Below are 22,606 nucleotides of genomic sequence, written 5' to 3'. Positions count from 1 at the left end.
TCTTGCTTTGCTCCATTGACCATAGTGGCTGTAGCGCCGTGGTATAATCTTGGCTCACTACAACCTTTCTCTTCCTGGTTCAAGCGATTCTCCTGCCTCAGCCTCCAAGTACCTGGGACTACAGGTGCATACCACCTCGCCCAGCTAATTTTTATTGTTTTGTTTTTTTTAGAGGTAGAGTTTCACCATGTTGGCCAGGCTGGTCTTGAACTTCGGGCCTCAAATGATCTGTCTGCCTCAGCTTCCCAAAGTGCTGGGATTACAGACGTGAGCCACCATGCCCAGCCTAATTATTATTATACATGTATAGCATGGACACAGTGGCTTGCTTCTGTAATCCCAGCACACTGGAAGGCTGAGATAACCAGATTGAACCAAAACTCCAGTAGTTTGACACCACCCTAGACAACATGGTGAAATCCCCTCTCTACAAAAAAATTAAAAAATTAGCTGGACATGGTGGCATGTTCCTGTGGTCCTGGCTACTTGGGAGGCTGAGGTATGAGGATTGCCTGAACCCAGGTGATGGAGACTGCAGTAAGCCCAGATCATGCCACTGCACTCCAGCCTGAGCAAGAGTAAGACTGTGTCTCAGAAAAACACAAAAAAATTTAGTAATTTACTATGTAAAACTACTTTAAACAACTTTAATGGATTTTCTGTTTTTCGGTTTTAGTAATTTTATGTTTTGTGAGATTGCTTGCTTAATTTAAAAGCATTTTAAGCTGTGCACAGTGGCTCATGCCTGTAATCCCAGCATTTGATGAGAAGCTGAGGTGGGTAGACCACTTGAACTTGGGAGGAAGAGTTGGCAGTGAGTGGAGATCGCCCTACTACACTCTAGCCTGGGCGATAGAGTGAGACTTCATCTCAAAAAATAATAATATTAAAATAAAGGCATTTTAGGCTGAGTGCGGTGGCTCACGACTGTAATCACAGCTCTTCGAGAGGCTCAGGCCAGTGGATCGCTTGAGCCCAGGGGATGGAGATCCTCCTGGGTAATGTGGCAAAACCGCGTCTTCAGAAAATAAGTAAATAAATAATAAAGGCATTTTAAATTACAGAAAGAAGATAAAAGAAAAGATGATTCTAAGGATGATGATGAAACTGAAGAAGATAATAATCAAGATGAATATGATCCTATGGAAGCAGAAGAAGCTGAGGATGAAGAAGATGGTATGATTGAAATTTACTTATTATTTCTAAGGGTTAAAAATACATTTTTATGTTTGGTGACATTGTATCATTGAAATCTATACTTATAACATTTTTTCTTTAGAATAGAAACAGTATTTTTCTAATTTTTAGATGAGAAGATTGTTTTAAAACGTATTTATTACTGATTATCCTATGTTCCATATATAACTAATAATCAACTTGACAGAGCAAATTTCCCTCAACATGGTGATTAAGCTGTGCCATAAAAGGTAAAATAGACCGGGCACAGTGGCTCACACCTCTAATCCCAGCACTTTGGGATGGTCGAGTCAGGTGGATCATTTGAGGTCAGGAGTTTAAGACCAGCCTGGCCAACATGGTGAAACCCTGTCTCTATCAAAAATACAAAAATTAGCCAGGCAGTAATGGCACGTGCCTGTAATCCTAGCTCCTTAGGAGGCTGAGGCAGGAGAATTACTTGAGCATGGGAGGTGGAGGTTGCAGTCAGCAGAGATCATGCTATTGCACTCTAGTCTGGGCGACAGAGTGAGACCCTGTCTCAAAAAAAAAAAAAAAAAAAGTATAATAGTCCCTGATGTTTCATATAATATATTCTTATTTTTTCACTGAGACAGGGTTCTTGCTCTGTTACCCAAGTGACAGTACTGTGGCATGCTCACTGCTGTCTGCAACCTCGACCTCCCAGGCTCAGTGCGATCCTCCCACTTCAGCCTCCTGAGTAGCTGGGACTACAAGTGCTTGCCACCATTCCCAGCTAATTTTTCTTTCTTTTTTTTTTGAGACATTGTCTCACTCTGTTGCCCAGGCCTGGAGTGTAATTCAGTGGCATGATCTCAGCTCATTGCAACCTCAGCCTCCTGGGCTCAAGTGATTCTCCTGCCTCAGCCACCCGAGTACCTGGGATTACAAACGTACCACCACACCCGGCTAATTTTGTATTTTTAGTAGAGATGAGGTTTCTTCTTGTTGGTCAGACTGGTCTTGAGCTCCCAACCTCAGGTGATCCACCTGATTCAGCCTCCCAAAGTGCTGGGATTACAGGCGTGAGCCACTGTGCTGGCCTAATTTTTAAATTTTTTGTTTTTCCTTTTTCTTTTTCTTTCTTTTTTTTTTGGGGGGGGGAGGAAGGCAGGAAGGGCGGGAAGAAGGACGGTAGGGAGGAAGGAAGGAAGGAAGGGAGGAAGCGGGGAGGGAGGGAGGGGAGGGAGGGAAGGGAAGGAAGGAAATCAAGCAATGAGAGAGACATTGCCGACCTGGATCTAGAGGTTTACAAGTTGATTTCTTTTTTTTTTCGAGAGAAGGAAAGAAAAAAAAAATAAGTAAAGGAGAGGAAGAAAGAGGGAGAGTAAATGGAAATATTGCTTTATTTTGAAAAAAATTGGGTATTAATAATGGCCAATCAATGTTTCATTTAAACTTATGGGTAGGTGTGATGTGGTATTGACAAGAATGTATATTTTGTGTATTTGAAGTGGAGAGCTCTATAAATATTTATTAAGTTTACTTGTTCCGGATCTGAGTTCGAGTCCTTGATATCCTTATTAATTTTCTGTCTCATTGAATCTAAGTCTCCTATCTGGGTGTTAGGATCATTAGCTCTTGTTGTTGCATTGATCCTTTTACCACTATATCTTTGTTGCTTTAAAATCTATTTTATCTGATACAAGAATTGCAACTCCTGCTTTTTATTTATTTATTATTTATTTTTGCTCTCCATTTGGTTGGTAAATCTTTCTCCATCCCTTTGTTTTGAGTCTGTGTATCCTTGCATGGGAAACAGGTCTGGATGTAACATGCCATTGGGTTTTGGCTGTGTCTTTTGATTGGGAATTTAGTCAATTTAAATTTAGGGTTACTGCCATTTGATGTTGACTGGCTGTTTTATCCATTCGTTGGTGTAAATTCTTCTTTATGTTGGTGCTCTTTACTTTTTGGTGTATTTTTAGAAAGGCTAATACTGGTTGTTTCTTTCTGTGTGTAATGCTTCTTTCAGAAGCTCTTGTAAAGCAGGCCTGGTGGTAATAAAATCTCTGAGTTCTTGCTTGTTCATAAAAGATTTTATTTTTCCTTCAGTTGTGAAGCTTAGTTTGGCTGGATATGAAATTCTGGGCTGAAGGTTCTGTTCTTTGAGGATGTTGAATATTGGCCCCCACTCTCTTCTGGCTTGTAGAGTTTCTGCTGAGAGATCTGCTGTAAGTCTGATAGGCTTGCCTTTGTGGGTAACCTGACCTCTCTCTCTGGCTGCCCTTAGTATTTTCTCCTTCGTTTCAACCCTGGTGAATCTAACGATTATGTGCCTTGGGGTTGCTCTTCTTGAGGAATATCTTTGTGGTGTTCTCTGTATTACCTGGGGTTGAATGTTGACCTGCTTTGCTAGTTTAGGAAAATTTTCCTGAATAATATCCTGAAGGGTATTTTCCAGCTTGGATTCATTCTCTCCGTCGCATTCAGGTACCCCTATCAAACGTAAATTTGGTCTTTTCACATAGTCCCACATTTCTTGGAGACTTTGCTCATTCCTTCTTATCCTTTTTTCTCTAATCTTTTCTTCACGTTTTATTTCATTAAGTTGGACTTTGACCTCTGATATCCCTTCTTCTGCTTGAACAATTCGAGTGTTTAAACCTGTGCATACTTCTCGGAGTTCCTGTATTGTATGCTTCAGTTCCATTATTTCACTCATACTCCTCTCTAAGTTGTCTGTTCTCAATAGGATTTCATCAAACTTTTTTTCAAAGTTCCTAGTTTCTTTACGTTGGGCTACAACATGTTCTTTTAACTCACCAAAGTTCGTTATCATCCATTCCTTGAAGAGTGATTCTGTCATCAGGATGCGCTCGTTTTCCATCAAGCCTTGTTCCATTGTTGATGTGGAACTGTGATCATCTTTAGAGGGAGAGGCGTTCTGACTTTGAGTATTCTCAGCTTTTTTACGCTGGTTTCTTCCCATCATTGTAAATTTATCCTCCTGTCGTCTTTGAAATTACCAACTTTCGGATTAGGTCTCTTGAGTGGGCGTCCAGGTTGTTAGTTCCCAGGGCCAGAGCAGCGGCATTAAAACTGATGGTGCTTTTCTGCCCAGGATTCTCCTGTCTGGCTTCCTTCTTGTGTCCGTAGTAGGCGACTCTGCCTTCCTGGGGCTCCAAACCTTGGTCAGAAGGGGAACCGGTCCCGTTTACTCTGTGCCGAGCGCTGCTGCGCCAAGGTGCCGTCACAGCCGCTGCGCCGAGCTCTGGTGTCCTGCTGGGGACCCGTGCGGGTCCTCCGAACCTGTTTACTCTGCTCCGAGAGCTGCCGCGCCAAGGTGCGGGCGGAACCGCTGCGCCAGCCACGAGAGTCGCGCTGGCCACCCGTGTGTTTCCTCCACTGGGGGATCTTCTGCTCCGTGAACGACCAGAATTTGTCTGAAAGTGTGGCGTCCTCTAGTTCTCTGCACCTTCCCTGAGAGCTGCAATCCTGGGTTGTTAGCGATCGGCCATCTTGGATCGTTCTTTTTTTTTTTTTTTTTTTTGAGACAAAGTATCTCTCTGTCCCCAGGCTGGAGTGGAATAGTGTGATCTCGGCTCACTGCAACGTCTACCTCTAAGGTTCAAGCAGTTCCCCTGCCTCAGCCTCCCAAGTAGCTAGGAATACAGGCGCATGCCACCACACCCGGCTAATTTTTGTATTTTTAGTAGAGACAGGGTTTTACCATGTTGGTCAGGCTGTTCTTGAACTTCTGACCTTGTGATGTGCCTCCTTTGGCTTCCCAAAATGCTGGGATCACAGGCATGATCCACTGCCCTGGCCTAATTTATACATTTTTTCTAGACATGGTCTCACTTGGTTGCCCAGGCTGATCTTGAACTACTGAGTTTAAGAAATCTGCCCACCTCAGCCTCCCAAAGTGCAGGGATTATACTTGTAAGCTACATGCCTAGCCTGAATGTATTCTTTAGAAAATTAATTTTGGGGGAGCGTGTGTCTCATGCCTGTAATCTCAACACTTTGGAAGGTCAAGGGTGGCAGATCACTTGAGGTCAGGGGTTCGAGACCAGCCTGGCCAATGTGGCAAAACCCCATCTCTACTAAAAATACAAAATAGTATCTGGGCGTGGTGGCATGTTCCTGTAATCCAGCTACTGGGGAGGCTGAGGCAGGAGAATGGCTTGAACTCAGGAGGCAGAGGTCGCAGCCACCCAAGATAGTGCCATTGCACTCCAGCCTGGGCAACAGAGGGAAACTCCGTCTCAAAAAAATTAAAAAAAAAAATTAATTTGGGTGTTTCGTTTATCATACACTATCATAATGCAAAAGAGTACATATAGAGCTTAAAGACTAATAGTAATAATTACCCATATACCTTTCGATTACGTTTTATGCAATAGACTTTGGTATCATGCAGTGACATTTAAAATACTGTACAGTAGATGCTCTGACCATAGACCTCAGCAGTGAAGTACCTGCCTCTGAATATCTTATCTGTTCTTTCCAGGTAGATTCATGGCTTTTTAAAAAATTATCTTTTCCTGATGTAGAAAATTATTAGTTTGTTTTTTGTTGTTTTACAGTTTGTATCTCTGACAATTATTTTTACTTATGGTATTTTTTGTTTGCCTCTACATTTTCTTCTATCATATCATTTTTAATATTGTTTGATGAAAATATTCAAACATCAAAGAGTTGAAAGGATAGTGCAGTGAACACCCATGTCTCCCTCAACTTTAATTCAAAAATAAGACAAATATAGTCTTATTTTGTCTCTATGTTCATGTTTTTATAACCCAATTTAACATACGAATTCTTCAATTTGCCTAAGAAAAAAACATGCCCTGAAATAACCACAATTCCATAATCACACCTACGCAAATAAGGTCATAACAGCATCTATTAATACTGTGTAATAGATAATCTTATTTGCCTTAATATAATAACTCAGTAGCAATGACATAATATTCATATAGCAGTATTCATCTTCATAACTTGCTTTGCTTAATGAAGACTTAGCCCTTTTTACAGCTCCATTTTCTCTCCTCTGTATGCCCAGTATTATTTATTTTATTGCTGCTTTAGTTAAATCATTAAATAGTATTCCCATTATTTTGTCAGTGTCCCAGCTGTCAGCCTTATTTTATTTATTTATTTATTTTGAGACAGAGTCTCACTCTGTTGCCCAGGCTGGAGTACAGTGGCTTAGCTCACTGCAACCTCCACCTCCTGGGTTCAAGCAATTCTTGCTGCCTCAGCATCCCAAGTAGCTGGGATTACAGGCACCCACCACCACGCCCAGCTAACTTGTTGTATTTTTAGTAGAAACGGGGTTTTACCATGTTGGCCAGGCTAGTCTTGAACACCTGACCTGTCTGTTTACCCACCTTGGCCTCCCAAAGTGCTGGGATTACAAGCGTGAGCCACCAGACCCCACTGGTCATTTTTTTTTTTTTTAGACGGCGTCTCACTCTGTTGGCCAGGCAGGAGTGCAGTGATGTGATCTCAGCTCACTGCAACCTTTGCCTCCCAGGTTCAAGCAATTCTCCCGCCTTAGCCTCCTGAATAGCTGGAACTATAGGCTTATGCCACCACACCCAGCTAATTTTTGTATTTTGTTTTGTTTTGTTTTTGTTTTTGTTTTTTGAGACAGAGTTTCACTCTGTCACCCAGGTTGGAGTGCAGTGGCACAATCTCTGCTCGCTGCAACCTCCATCTCCCAGGTTCAAGTGATTCTCCTGCCTCAGCCTCCCAAATAGCTGGGATTACAGGAGCCCACCAGCGGGCCTGGCCAATTTTTGTATTTTTTAGTAGAGACGGGGTTTCCCCATGTTGGTTAGGCTAGTCTCAAATTCCTGACCTCAGGTGATCCGCCCACCTCAGCCTCCCAGTGTTCTGGGATTACAGGCATGAGCAACTACGCCTGGCCCAGTGTTTATTTTCTACTTTCATCCATTCTTCTAGCTTCAAATACTGTTTATATACTGATTATTCTATTTCTCTTTCTTTTTTTCTTTTTTAAGAGAGAGTCTTGGTCTGTCACCCAGGCTGGAGTATAGTGGTATGGTCATAGCTCACTGCAGCCTCAAACTTCTGGGTTCAAGCAGTCCTCCTTCCTCAGCATCCTGAGTGGCTGGAACTACAGGTGCATGCTATTATACCCAACTGTTTAATTTTTTGTAGAGATTGGATCTCAGTAAAAAAAAAAAAAAAAAAGAGAGAGATTAGATCTCAGTTTGTTGCCCAGGCTGTTCTTGAACTCCTTGGCTTCAAGGAAATCCTTGTGCTTTGGCCTATCAAAGTACTGGGATTACAGGGATGCGCCCAGTCTCAAATTTTTTTCTCATGTCATACTTCTCTCTCAGTCTCCATATTGAACTGTCTACGTGACACCTCCACGTAGTTAGCTGGAATATCAGACATATTTCAAAATCAGTATGTCTGAAGCTAAGTTCCTGCTAACCCCTTCACCAGAAAGAAAACATACACAAATCCTACAGCCTTAGCCTTTGCCAGCCAGCTCATTTAATGGCAACTCCATCTTTCTAGTTGCCCAGGCTAAAACCCAGGAGTCATTGTCGATTCCTTTCTTTCTGCCATACCCTACAAATCTATCAGGAAGTCATATTGGCTCTATTTTCATAATGTCCAGAATCAGACCACTTCTTATCAATTCCACTAATTTGACTATAACCAAGCCACATTATCTCTTGCCTACATTACAGATTATATTATAGACTCCTAAGCTGTTTCTGTGTTTCCTCCCATCTACACTAAAGTTTCTCAATACAATTGCCAGAATGATCTTTGCGAAATTTAGAATTCATTTTATTCTTTTATTCAAGTTCTTCCAGTATATTTCCATTATTTTCAACTCATAGAGAAAGCCACTGTTCAGGCGGGGCACAGTGGTTTATGACTGTAGTCTCAGCACTTTGGAAGGCTGAGGCGGGTGGATCGTTTGAGGCCAAGAGTCCCAGACTAGCCTGGTCAATATGGTGAACCCTGTTTCTACCAAAAGAAAAAAAAAATTTGCTGGGCATGGTGGTGTGCACCTGTAATCCCAGCTGCGCAAGAAGTTGAGGTGTGAGAATCACTTAGGAGTTCAAGAGCAGCCTAGGCAGCATGGCAACACCCTGTCTCTGCAGAAAATACAAAATTTATCTGGGCTTGGGTGGCGCATGCTTGTAATCCCAGCTACTCAGGAGTCTGAGCTGGTAGAATCACTTGAGCTCAGGAGAGGTGGAGGTTGCAGTGAGCAATGATTGCACCACTGCACTCTAGCTGGATGACAGAGAAAGACCCTGTCTGAAAAAGAAAAGAAGTCGGTGCTCACAGAGACTTACAAGACTACCATATCATGTCTCCAATTATATCTCTTTTGTTTTCTCTCTCTCTCTCTCTTTTTTTTCTTGAAGACATGTTCAATCCAATTACATCTCTTAACTACTCTTCTCCTGGAGAAGAGTGGACCTATCACATAGGCTCCTATGTTAGGAGGTTTACATGGGCAGTTCTTTCTGCTAGCAGGGTCTTTCCTAGAGATCTGCCTTCCTTAATTTCTCATATATGAAGTCTGTATTTAATATCACTTTCTCAGTGAAGCCTGCTCTCATCCTACCTTCTTTAAAATTGCAGTCTTCTGCCCTTCCTTACTGTACATTTCTGGTTTCTACTTATTCTCCTCTATTTCTTTTCCCATAGAATTTATCACCTATTTTATTACATACTGTTTAATTTGCTCATTGTCTGTCTCCCCCGACCCCTGCACTTGAATAAAAGCGCGTATGTAAGAAAAAGAGATTTTCCTCTGTGTTCTTTGTTAATACTATATATATTCAAAGTTCCTGAAATAGTCTAAATATCTAAATAAGCTCCAAATATATGTTGATATGATTATAGTTTTTGTTTGTTTCCCTAGAGTTTCCGGTTGCTGCTTGCTTCTGTTTTACTATGGTTTTTTCATATTTCATATCTCATCGTCTCATTATCCTGTTAAATTTCCTGGAGACTACTTTTTTTTTTTTTTTTGAGTTGGAGTCTCACTCTGTCACCCAGGCTGGAGTACAGTGGCGCAATCTCAGCCCACTGCAACCTCCACCTTCCAAGTTCAAGCAGTTTTCCTGCCTCAGCCTCCTAAGTAGCTGGGATACAGGCCTATGCCCAGCTAAGTTTTTTGTATTTTTATTAGAGGTGGGGTTTTACCATATTGGTCAGGCTGGTCTTGAACTCCTGACCTTGTTATCCACCCACCTCGGCCTTCCAGAGTGCTGGTATTACAGGTATGAGCCACTGGGCCTGGCCAAAACTACACTTTTTATGATGGAAAAGTGGAATAAAAAATGAAAATACAGTACAAGTAAATGTATTAAGTGGTGATGAATTTTGTTAGTAATTAGAAGAGTAGATAACAATAAGATACTTTTTTTTTTGAGACAGAGTCTTGTTCTGTCACCCTGGCACGATCTCAGCTCACTACAACCTCCACCTCCTGGGTTCAAGCAGTTCTTGTTCCCTCAGCTTCCCGAGTAGCTGAGATTACAGACATGCATGCCCAGTTAATTTTTGTATTTTTAGTAGAGACAAGGGTTTCACCATGTTGGCCGGGCTGGTCTCAAACTCCTAACCTTAGGTGATCTGCCCACTTCAGCCTCCCAAAGTGCTGGGATTACTGGGGTGAGCCATCGTGCCCTGCCTAGTTTTTTCTTACCGAGTTAATGAAAATTAAATTTTTAAATGAAAGGTAATAACATTTAACAAGGGTAAAAGGAGGTATGTTTTCATCACTCTTGTTTTGGACTGTACATTGTTATACCTTTTCTGAACAGAAATTTGGAAATGTGAATTAGCCATATCCTTTAAACTATCAACATGAATGATCATTCCTTAATTTATTATAAAACAAAAATTTGGAATCAATCTGAATAGGAATAGAAAATTATTAAATTGCACTTTGGTAATATAGTCATGCAGTTAAAATTCTGTGCACCCATTGAAGAAAAGTTGGAGAAGTTTATTGTCATGGAAAAAGATTTTTTTAAAGGGTTTTTGTAGGCAGCATGTTCCTGTAAATAAACTTAATGTTGATAAGTGTGTATATGTGGGGAACAAAATAGGACATGATCACTACTTGTCATTTTGTGTGGTGGGATTTATTTATTTTCTGTGTTGAACAAATACTACTTGAATATTTTAAGTTATTTCAAAAATACAAGTTTTGGATGAGATAGTTTTGAAAGTGACAGCAATTTTCAGTCATCAAAAGTAAGTAAATAACTAGGTTCCAAGGACAAGTTCCCTTTCATTCTTTCTTTTTTGAGACAGAGTCTCAGTCTGTTGCCCAGTCTGGGCAGCAGCATGCTGATGGCTGGAGTGCAGTAGCAAGCTCATGGCTCATTGCAGCCTCGAATTCCCGGGCTCAAGTGATCCTCCCACCTTAGTTCCCTGAGTAGCAGAGACAACAGGCATGTATCACCACACCTGACTAATTTTTGAATTTTTTATAGAGATGGGGACTCAACTATGTTTTTGTATTTTTGTAACCTCCACCTTGTGCGTTCAAGCGATTCTTACACCCTGACTGATCTCAAACTCCTGGCCTTAAGCCATCCTCCTGTTTCCCTCCCAGAGTGGCCATTGGCCTCCCAAAATGATGGGATTATAGTCATGAGCTACCACATCCAGCCATTAGAACATTTGCTTAATTTTTTATTTAATAACACCTTTATTGAAATATAATTTACATACTATACAATTAGGCCCTTTAAAGTATAGGTGTGCTTTTTTTTTGCACTGAACTTTATTGTGCTGCATAGATAGTGCCTTACGCCCAGCAAGCTTATTAGCACCGCTTTTCCAACAGCATGTTCCACTTTGTCTTTCTGTCATATTTTGGTAATTCTTACAGTATTTCTAACTTTATTATTTCTGTTTTGGTGATCTGCAATCAGTGATCTTCGATACTACTATTTTCTATTTATTTATATATTTATTTTTGAGATGGAATCTCGTTCTGTCTCCAGGCTGGAATGCAGTGGCACAATCTCAGCTCACTGCAGCCTCCATTCCCAGGTTCAAGCAGTTCTCCTGCTTCAGCCTCCTGAGTAGCTGGGATTACAGGCGCACCACATGCCCAGCTAATTTTTGTATTTTTAGTAGAGACAAGGTTTCATCATGTTGGCCAGGATGGTCTCAATGTCTTGAATTTATGATCCGCCCACCTTGGCCTGCCAAAGTGCTGGGATTACAGGTGTGAGCCACTGCACCCAGTCTTGATATTACTGTTATACATGTTTTGGGGCACCTTGAGCTGTGCCCATAGAAGATGATGAGCTTAATTATAAATATTGTTGTGTTCTGATCACTCTACCAACCTGCCATCTCGCTATCTCTGTCCCTCTTATTGGGCTTCCCTATTCCCTGAGACAGAATACTGAAATTAGGCCAACTGTGCCAGACGTGGTGGCTCAGGCCTGGAATCCCAGCACTTTGGGAGGCCAAGGTGGGCATATCACTTGAGGTCAGGAGTTTGAGACCAACTTGGCCAACATGGCAAAAACCCAGCTCTACTAAAAATAGAAAAAAAATAGATGGTTGTGGTGTTGCATGTTTGTAAACCCAGCTACTCAGGAGGCTGAAGGCATGAGAATCGCTTGAACCAAAGAAGTGGAGGTTGCAATGAGCTGAGGTCATGCTGCTGTACTCCAGCCTGGGTGACAGAGTGAGACTGTCTCAAAAAAAAGAAAAGAAATTAGACCAGTTACAGGTGCAGTGACTCACGCCTGTAATCCCAACACTTTGGGAGGCCGATCACCTTAGGTCAGGAGTTCAAGACTAGCCCGGCCAACATGGTGAAACCCCATCTTTACTCTTAAGTACAAAAATTAGTCAGGTGTGGTGGTCGGTGCCTGTAATCTCAGCTACTCAGGAGGCTGAGGCAGGAAAATCGCTTGAACGTGGGAGGCATATGTTGCAGTGAGCTGAGATTATACCATTGCACTCAAGCCTATGCAGCCTTGAACTGGGCTCGGTGGCTCATGCCTATAATACCAGCACTTTGGGAAGCTAAAGAGGTAGGATCACTTTACGCCAGGACTTAGACCAGCATTAGCAACATAGTGATACCCCATCTCTACAAAAAGAGAAATTAGTTCCCGGGTGTAGTAGCATGCACTGTGGTCCCAGCTACTTTTAGAGGCTGAGGTACTAGAGGATTTGTTGAGCCCATGAGGTTGAGGCTGCAGTGAGTCAAGATTGTGTCACTGTACTCTAGCCTGGGCAACAGGGCAAGTCTCTGTCTCAAAAATAATAGTGGTAATAAAAAAGAAACCTAAAATGGCCTTCAAGTATTCAAGTGAACTTCAAATCAAAATAGTTAAGGTGAGTGAAGAAGGCATGTTGAAAATTGAGATAGGCCAAGAGCTAGGTTTTTTCATTAGTTAGCTATGTTGTGAATGCAAAGGAAAAGTTCTTGAAGGAAATTAAATGCTACTCCAGCAAACATGCAAATGGTAAGAAAATAAAACAGCTTTACTGCTATAAGGAGAAAGTTTTAGGGGTCAGAATAGGTCACACCAGCCACAGCGTTCCCTTAAGGCAAAGCCTAATTCTGAACAAGGCCCTGACTCTCTTGAATACTGTGAAGGCTAAGAGAGGTGAAGAAGCTGTGGAGAAATATTTGAGGCTATCAGTGGTGAGTTCATGAGGTTTAAGGAAAGCAACCATCTCCATAAGGTAAAAGTACAAGGTAGATGCTGAGGTGGGAAGATTGCTTGAGCCCAGGCATTTAAGGCTGCAGTGATTATGCTTAATGCCACTGCACTCAAGCCTGGTTGACAGAGCAAGACCCTGACTCTAGAGGGGGACAGTTAAAAGAAAGGCACATTGAAACAGCAAGTGCTTATGTCGAAGCTAAGATACTTGATGAAAATGGCTATGCTAAACAAATTTTCAATGGAGACAAAACAGCCATCTTCCATTGGGTGAAGATGCCATCTAAGACTTTTCATAGCAAGAGAGGAGCAGTCACTGCCCAGCTTCAAAGACCAAGTTGGCTCTCTTGTTAGGGCTAATGCAGCTTGTGACTTTAAGCTGAAGCCAGTATTTATTTAGCATTCCAAAAATCCTAAGCCCCTTAAGAATTATGCTAAACCTGTTGTACTTGTGCTCTAGAAATTGAACAACAGTCTGGATGACAGCACACCTGCTTAAAGCAATGCTTGGCTGATTTTTTTTTTTCACTCTTATCATGTGACCTAAGTTTTTACTAAATATTTTAGGCCCACTGTTGAGATCAACTGCTCAGAAGAAGAGATTCTCAGGAAAATATTACTTCTCACTGACACCATACCTAGTCACCCAGAGCTCTGATGGAAATGTAAAAGGAGGTTAATGTTTCATGGCTGCAACATCTATTCTGCAGCCCTTGGATCAAAAAGTAATTTCAACTCACCAGTTTTTTTAAGACGGGCTTGCCCTGGAATGCAGTGGCGTGATCATGGCTCAGTCTAGTCTAGCCTTGGACCTCCTGGCCTCAAGTGATCCTCCCACCTCATCCAGATAGCTGGGATTACAGGCATGCATCGCCATGCCCAGCTAATTTTTGTATTTTTAATAGAAGCAGGGTTTTACCATGTTGGCCAGGCTGGTCTTGAACTCCTGACCTCAAGTGATCCAGCACCTTGGACTCCCAAAGTACTGGGATTACAGGTATGAGCCACTGTGCCTGGCCTCAGCTTTCAAATCCTACTTTTTATGAAATACATTTCCTTTTTAAATTTAGTTTTTTTTTATTTTTAGAGACAGGGTCTTCCTGTGTTGCCCAGGTTGGTGGTAAACTCCTGGGCACAAGTGATCCTCCTGCCTCAGCCTCCCAAAGTGTTAGGATTAGAGGTGTGAGCCACCACACCCAACCACGAAATGCATTTCCTAAGGCTCTTGCTACCATAGTATATATTATTTCCTCTGATGGGTTTGGGGAAAGTAAGTTGAAAACCTTCTGGAAAGGATTGACCATTCTAGATGCCATTAGAAACATTTGTGATTCATACAAGAAGGTAAAAATATCAACATTAACCGTAGTTGGTGCTGGGTATGGTGGCTCATGCCTGTAATGCTAGCACTTCAGGAGGCAAGTGAATCACGAGGTCAGGTGATAGAGAACATCCTGGCCAACATGGTGAAACCCCATCTCTATTAAAAATACAAAATTTAGCTGGTTGTGGTGGCACACACCTGTAGTCCCAGCTACTTGGGAGGTTGAGGCGGGGCAATTGCTTGAACCCAGGAAGCAGAGGTTGCAGTGAGCCTAGATTCTGCCACTGTACTCCAGTCTAGCAACTGCCAGACTCCCTCCCAAACAAAACCACAAAAAAACAGAAGTTTGGGCTGGGCGTGGTTGCTCACACCTGTAATCCCAGCACTTTGGGAGGTTGAGGCAGATAGATCACCTAAAATCAGGAATTTGAGATTAGCCTGACCAACATGGTGAAACGCCGTCTCTGCTAAAAAACATAAAAATCAGCCAGGCATACTAGTGGGCTCCTCCTGTAAACCCAGCTACTTGAAAGGCTGAGGCAGGAGAATCGCTTAAGCCTGGGAGGTGGAGGTTGTAGTGAGCCGAGATTGCGCCATTGCACTCCAGCCTGGGCAGCAAGAGCAAAACTCCATCTCAGGGAAAAAAAAAAACAGTAGTTTGGATGATATTGATTTCAATTGTTGGCCTTGTGCAGTGGCTCACACCTGAAATCCCAGCACTTTGGGAGGCTGAGGCGGGCGGATAATTTAAGGCCCGGAGTTCAAGACCAGCCTGGCCAAGATGGTGAAACCCTGTCTCTAAAAATGCAAAAATTAGCCGGATATGGTGGTGCACGCCTGTAGTCCCAGGTACTCAGGAGGCTGAGGCAGTTGAATTGCCTGAACCCGGAAGACAGAGATTACAGTGAGCCAAGATCATGCCACTATATTTCAGCCTGGAGACAGAGTGAGACTGTCTCAAAAAAAAAAAAAAATCGATTTCAGTTCTCATCGATGACTTTGAAGGGTTCAAGAATTCAGTAGAGGGAATAACTGCAGCTGTGGTAGAAAGAGCAAGAGAACTAAAATTAGAAATGCAGCCTGAAGCCAGGTGCGGTGACTCAGGCCTGTAATTCCAACAATTTGGGAGGCCAAGGCAGACCGATCACCTGAGGTCAGGAGTTCAAGACCAGCCTGACCAACATGGAGAAACCCCATCTCTACTAAAAATAGAAAAAATTAGCCAGGCGTAATGGCACATGTGTGTAATCCCAGCTACTCGGGAGGCTGAGGCAGGAGAATCACTTGAATCTGGATGGCGGAGGTTGCATTGCGATTGTGCCATAGCACTCCAGTCTGGGTAACAAGAGGGAAACTCTGTCTCAAAAAAAAAAAAAAATGCAGGCTGAAGATGGGATGGATCTGCTGCAATATCAGGGTAAAACTAAACAGATGATTGTTTGCTTCTTATGGATGAGCACAGAAAGTGTTTTGTTTTATTTCGATACGGTTTTGCTCTTGTCACCCAGGCTGGAGTGCAATGGCGTGATCTCAGCTCACTGCAACCTCTGCCTCCTGGGTTCAAGTGGTTCTCCTGCCTCAGCCTCCCAAGTAGCTGGGACTACAGGCACAGGCCACCACACACAGCTAATTTTTGTATTTCTAGAGACTGAGTTTCACTAGGTTGGCCAGGCTAGTCTTGAACTCCTTACCTCAAGTGATCTACCCGCCTCAGCCTCCCAAAGTGCTGGGATTATAGGTGTGCTCCACCGTACCCAGTGATTAACTCTAATTTTAAATTATTTTTATAGAGTTGGGGGTCTCATGTTGCTCAGGCTGAAGCAAGACCCTTTACTAGCAAAAAGCCTACCACTTTCCGAAGGCTGGGGTGATTGTTAGTGCTTTTAGCAATACAGTATCTTTTAATGTGTGTACTTTTTAGGCATAATGCTATTGCACACTTAGTAGACTAGAGTATAGAATGAACATAACTTTTTTTTTTGAGACAGGCCAGGGTACAGTAATGTGAACATGGATCACTGAAGCCTCAACATCCCAGGCTTAAGTGATTCTCCCATCTCAGCCCTCCAAACAACTGAGACTATAGGCGTGTGCTACCATACCTGGCTGATCTTTGTATTTTTTTGTTGAGATGGAGTTTTGCCATGTTGCACTGGCTGGTTTCAAACTCCTGAGCCCAAGTGTTTTACCTGCCTCAGCCTCTCAAGGTACTGGGATTACAGGCATGAACCACCATGCCTGGCTGTAAACATAACTTTTATGTGTACTGGAAAACCAAAAAATGTGTTTGTTGACCAGCTTTATTGCAATACTTGCTTTATTGGGGTGGTCTGGAACCAGAGCCTTTAATAACTCCAAGTTGTACCTGTATACATGTCAGTGGTTTTTTTTACTATATTCAGAGTTGTACAACCATCACCACGATTAACTTTAGAACATTTTTATCACTCTCAAAAGAAACCCAGAACCCAAAAGAGACTCATTAGAAGTCACTCCCCGTCTCCTGAACTTCTTCAGTCCTAGGGAACCATTAGTCTGCTTTTTGTTTCTGTAGATATTCTGGACATTTCATATAAATGGAATCACATAATAAGTGATTTATTTGTGACTGGCTTCTTTTACTGAGTTTGTTATGAAGGTTCATGTCTGTTTTATCATAAGATTTTTCTTCATATTTTTATTGTTGTTTAAAAGGGTCTTGATCTGTCACCCAGGCTGGAATGCAGTGGTGCAGTCATAGGTCACTACAGTCTCAAACTCCTGGGCTTAAGTTATCCTCCTGCTTTGACCTCCTGAGTAGCTGAGATGACAGTCATGGGCCACCGTGCCCAACTTGAAAACATGTGTATTAATGACTTTCTTGCCACTGTTGTATGTATTTTTTACAGATAGGGATGAGGAAGAAATGACCAAACGAGATGACAAAAGAGATATCAACAGATACTGCAAGGAGAGGCCCTCTAAAGATAAGGTATTTATTGAATACTGTATTCTTTATAATATGATGATGTCTTACATCATCTAAACATAACACAGTTATGACGTTTATTAGTCCTATACATCTATATTACCACTAAGTAAAATTTTTGCCAGTTGTTTTTTGTGTTTGTGGCTATGTCAGATAAATAGTATGTCTGATTCCTTTCTCTCGTATTCATATACCAAACTAACTCATTTTATTTAGGATGAGGCAAATGTCTTATTAGATTATTGCTATTACATGCACAGTCTCCATTTCTCACTTTTCGGGGGGTAAAAAATTTGAATACCATGCTGGGCGTGATGGCTCACACCTATAATTCCAGCACTTTGGAAGGCAGAGGCAGGCAGATGACCTGAGGTCAGCAGTTCGGGACCAGCCCGACCAATATGGTGAAACCCCATCTCTACTAAAAATATAAAATTAGCCAGGCATGGTGGCGCATGCCTGTAATCCCAGTTACTCTGGAGGCTAAGGCAGGATGTGAATCATTTGAACCCAGGAGAGGGAGGTCACAGTGAGCCGAGATCATGCCATTGCACTCTAGCCTGGACAACAAGAGCGAAACTCCGTCTCAAAAAAAGAAAAAATTGAATATATGTGTTCTACTTCTGCATTTTCTTAGGAAAAAGAAAAGACTCAAATGATAACAATTAACAGAGATCTGTTAATGGCTTTTGTTTATTTTGATCAAAGTCATTGTGGTTACCTTCTTGAAAAGGATTTGGAAGAAATACTTTATACTCTTGGACTACATCTTTCTCGGGCTCAGGTAATCTATCTTGTGAATATTTAAAATGAAAACATTTTTAGTAACTTTTCAAAAGGTTACTTTTTCCAATGAAAAGTTAATAGAACCTCTACTGACTTTTTAATATATTAGAGCAATATAATAGCCAGGTGTGGTGGCTCACACCTATAATCCCAGCAGTTTGAATGGCCAAGGAGGGCAGATCACTTGAGGCCAGTAATTCCAGTTTGGCCAACATGGTGAAATTCCGTCTCTACTAAAAATACAAAAATTAGCCAAGTGTGGTGGCACGCGCCTGTAATACCAGCTACTTGGGAAGCTGAGACAGAAGAATCACTTGAACTCAGGAGGCGGGTGTTTCAGTGAGCCAAGATCACGCCACTGCACTCCAGCCTGGGTGACTGTACGAGACTCTGTCTCAAAAATAATAATAATAAAGCAATATAACATAAGCCAATTTTAGAACACTTCTCCTCTCCCTCTCCATCTGTTTCTGCTCCTTAGGACTAAAAATATATAAAATTCTAGATCTTTTTGTAAGCAGTTCAGTTCCATTTTTAGAAACAAAACATGGAATCATTTTGATTAGCTTTTTTTTTACATTCCACAGTATACTATAGACATTCTACCATGAAAATAGAGACCTGCCTCATTCTTTTTATAGCTTTTTTTATAGCTGCATAGTACCCATTATATACATGTACCATAATTGACCTACCTAGTCTCTGTTGCTGGTGGTTTTCATTTCTTGGATTTACCAACTATGCTGTAATAAACATTCTTGTGCATATATTTTTATCAATGTTATACTTTTTAACAGTTTTTCAAAAGTAACTTGGATCTTACTCAGTTCCATGGATAACCATCATAAGTGAAAATTACAGCCGGGCATGGTGGCTCACACCTGTAATCCCAACACTTTGGGAGGCCAAGACAGGTGGATCACCTGAGGTCAGGAGTTCAAGACCAGCCTGTCCAACATGATGAAACCCCAGTCTCTACAAAAATACAAAAATTAGCTGGGCATGATGGTGGGTGCCTGTAATCCCAGCTACTCTGGCGGCTGAGGCGGGAGAATCACTTGAATCCGGGAGGTGGAGGTTGTAGTGAGCTAAGATCGCAACACCACACTCCAGCCTGGGCAATAGAGCAAGACTCCGTCTCAAAAAAAAAAAAAAAGTGAAAATTACAACATAGCTATTCCAAGAGAATAAAAAAATGTATTTTCATCTCTTTATTTTGTTTACTTGCTTGCATTACAGGTAAAGAAGCTTCTTAATAAAGTAGTGCTCCGTGAATCTTGCTTTTACCGGAAATTAACAGACACCTCAAAAGATGATGAAAACCGTGAAGAGTCTGAGTCATTGCAGGAAGATATGCTAGGTCTAAGCATATTATTTTAAGATTTTACCTTTTAATAAATATACTAGTAATTAAAGAAGAAAAATAACTTACTAAAATATGGTACATTTTATAGGAAACAGATTATTACTTCCAACACCAACAGTAAAGCAGGAATCAAAGGATGTGGAACAAAATGTTGGCCTCATCGTGTACAATGGTGCGATGGTAGATGTAGGAAGCCTCTTGCAAAAATTGGAAAAGAGCGAAAAAGTAAGAGCTGAAGTAGAACAGAAGCTGCAGTTACTGGAAGAAAAAACAGGTAAGGGTCAGCATTGGATATGTTCATACTTTTAGCACCCTACTGGGATATGTACATATTTATGTATGTACATGCTTATATACACATTTGCATATGTATATCACATATTTTCATCGAGATTGTAAGGAGCTTTGCTTTTTAAAATTTTTTAATTTTTTATTTATTTTGAGATAGGGTCTCACTCTGTCGCCTAGGCTGGAGTGCAGTGGAGCATCTCGGCTTACTGCAGCTACTGCCTCCAGGGTCCAAGTGATTCTCCCACGTCAGCCTCCCAAGTAGCTGAGATTACAGGCTTGTGCCACCAGGCCTAGTTATTTTTTTGTAGTTATAGTAGAGATGGGGTTTTGCCCTGTTGGCCAGGCTAGTCTCGAAGTCCTGACCTCAAGTGATCACCTGCCTTGTCCTCCTATGGTGCTGGCATTACAGGCATGAGCCACCGCACCCTGCCAGGAACTTTACTTTTTATTTCTGGTTCATGTTACAAAATTGCTTAGCTTTATCTGAATCTTAGGTCTTCATGTACATTCTTCTCAGGTTCATTGTTATTCTGTTGCATCCTTTTAATCATCTTCTACTTTCAGTTTTTACCAGTCTGTGTTCTCTAATTTATACAGTCATCTAAAAATACCACACAGGTTTTGAAATAATACGAGTTAAAAATTAATTTGAATGAAACAGGCCAGGCACGGTGGCTCACGCCTGTAATACTATCACTTTTAGAGGCCGAGTGGGCGGATTGCCCGAGGTCAGAAGTTTGAGACCATTCTGACCAACATGGTGAGACCCTGTCTTTACTAAAAACACAAAAATTAGCTGGGTGCAGTGGCATGTGCCTAGAATCCAAGCTACATGGGAGGCTGAGGCAGAAGAATCACTTGAACACGGAGGGCAGAGGTTGCAGTGAGCTGAGATTGTGCCACTTCACTCAAGCCTGTGCAACAGAGTTAGACTTGGTCTCAAAAATAAATAAATAAATAGATGAAATTAATATTGCAATGTGCTTTATGACTAATGAAATTGAGAAATATTGCCATTTTATGGAATTTATCAGCTTTTTATTTTCACAGCTTAAATATTTTAACTTCAAAGTTAAATTGGAAATTTTAAGGAGCTTTAAGTATTAATTTTTGGATTTTTTTAAACAGAGGAAGATGAAAAAACCATATTAAATTTGGAGAATTCCAACAAAAGCCTCTCTGGTGAACTCAGAGAAGTTAAAAAGGACCTTAGTCAATTACAAGAAAGCTTAAAGATTTCAGAAAACATGAATTTACAATTTGAAAACCAACTGAATAAGACAATCAGAAACTTATCTACAGTAATGGATGAAATCCACACTGTTCTCAAGAAGGTGAGAAATTTTGTACTTTTAACATTTTCATCGTTTTTTAAATCTAACTCTGGTGTTTTTAATGTATTTTAATGTTACTAAGCTCTTAGTGGTTATTCTGAAAGCAAATAATGATGGCATTCTGTCCTTCCTGAGATTAGTCAAAAATGATTCCCAGGCTGGGCACGCTGGCTCACACATGTAATCCTAGCACTGTGGGAGGCCAAAGCGGGTGGATCACCTGAGGTCAGGAGTTCAAGACCAGCCTGGCCAACATGGTAAAACCCTGTCTCTACTAAAAATGCAAAAATATTAGCCAGACATGGTGGCAGGCACCTGTAAACCTAGCTACCTGGAAGGCTGAGGCAGGAGAATCACTTGAACCCAGAAAACAGAGGTTGAAGTGAGTCTAGATTACGCCATTACACTATCTAGCCTGGGCAACAGAGTGAGACCCTGTCTTAAAAAAAAAAAAAGTGATTCCCAAAAGATGTTATTTTCCTAAAAACTTAGTTGGAATGTCAACATGATTTAAGTGTATAAACTTGAAGAAAATTTCATTTAGATTTCTTTTCAATCCAGAGTATAAGTTTGACCTAAACCATTCACTTCTCTTCTCTTTTTGTTGTTGTTGTTAGAGACAGGGTCTTGCTTTTTTGCCCGGGCTAGATTGTAGTGGTTCTATCTTGGCTTACTACAACCTCTGCCTCCCAGACTCATGTGATCCTCCCACCTCAGCCTCCTGAGTAGCCGGGACTACAAGTGTGCTCTAGCACACCCAGCTAATTTTTAAATTTTTTGTAGAGACGGGGTTTCACCATCTTGCCCAGGCTGATCTCCAATTTCTGGGCTAAGCAGCCTGTTTATCTTGGCCTTTCAGAGTGCTGAGATTATAGGCATGAGCCACCACACCTGCCCCATTTACTGCTTTTTGAGACCCCATTTATTGGTCGGCAGAATTAAGGGAAACACTTTGTCACCATTAATTTTAAGATATTAAAATTAATACATTCTTTATCACTAGAAAAAAATATACCAAACTGAATACTATTGTACTCTTAATATCAAAGTAACATTTAAGAAAATCTAATAAAATGTATTTTTCCTTCTCTATTGTCTTACAGGATAATGTAAAAAATGAAGACAAAGATCAAAAATCCAAGGAGAATGGTGCAAGTGTATGATAAAATCCATGTAGTAATGAGGAATAGTGTTAAATAATGTAATATATAAAAATCATATCAGAATGTTTGAAGGTGATGCATGTTTGATTTTAGTAGTATAAATGTCTTTTAGTTCAAATGATGTATAAAGTTTTATGAATGTGAGTTTCTGCTTTTGAAAATTGCTTGTAATTCCTAGCATTCAAATTATTAAACACTCCTTGAGTGAAATAATTTTGCATTGCAAAGTGTTTTAGGATGAACTTTGTTATAGTTTTAACTCCAATAAAGTTCATCAGTTTAATTGACTGTAGTATTTAATTACCAAATTTCTTTTATTAAAATGCCTAGAAATCTTTAATTTTATTTATAGAATTATCATTATTAAGTTTTAAATTTTTTAGTTCATCTGTTAACATTGCAGTCAAAATCATAAAATAGCATGATGCTTAATTTTTGCAAATTTTTTGAAGCAATTTTTTTTTTTTTTTTTTTACTCTATCACCAAAAAATCCCCTCTTGATCAGTCTCTAAAAGC

The 22,606-nt window shown here is 41.0% G+C and overlaps 1 protein-coding gene across 11 annotated transcripts in view; it reads left to right on the top strand.

The window, feature by feature from the left end:
• Nucleotides 1-22,377, top strand: part of CCAR1 (cell division cycle and apoptosis regulator 1) — an 80,916-nt gene extending 58,539 nt beyond the window's left edge. For all 11 annotated transcript variants that reach the window (XM_078345754.1, XM_078345753.1, XM_035268202.3 and 8 more), the window contains 7 exons: nt 1,065-1,176; nt 17,070-17,152; nt 17,787-17,933; nt 19,175-19,295; nt 19,390-19,575; nt 20,721-20,926; nt 22,030-22,377. In XM_078345754.1, coding sequence (XP_078201880.1) covers nt 1,065-1,176; nt 17,070-17,152; nt 17,787-17,933; nt 19,175-19,295; nt 19,390-19,575; nt 20,721-20,926; nt 22,030-22,089 — 915 coding nt within the window. In that variant the 3' untranslated portion in view covers nt 22,090-22,377. The remainder of the gene's footprint in view (nt 1-1,064; nt 1,177-17,069; nt 17,153-17,786; nt 17,934-19,174; nt 19,296-19,389; nt 19,576-20,720; nt 20,927-22,029) is intronic.
• The last annotated feature ends 229 nt before the right edge of the window (nt 22,378-22,606 follow it).

This window comes from Callithrix jacchus, chromosome 12 (assembly GCF_049354715.1).
Source record: "Callithrix jacchus isolate 240 chromosome 12, calJac240_pri, whole genome shotgun sequence".
NCBI lineage: Eukaryota > Metazoa > Chordata > Mammalia > Primates > Cebidae > Callithrix > Callithrix jacchus.
Note: the sequence above shows the minus strand (reverse complement) of the source record. Positions and strands in the feature narration are given on the sequence as shown.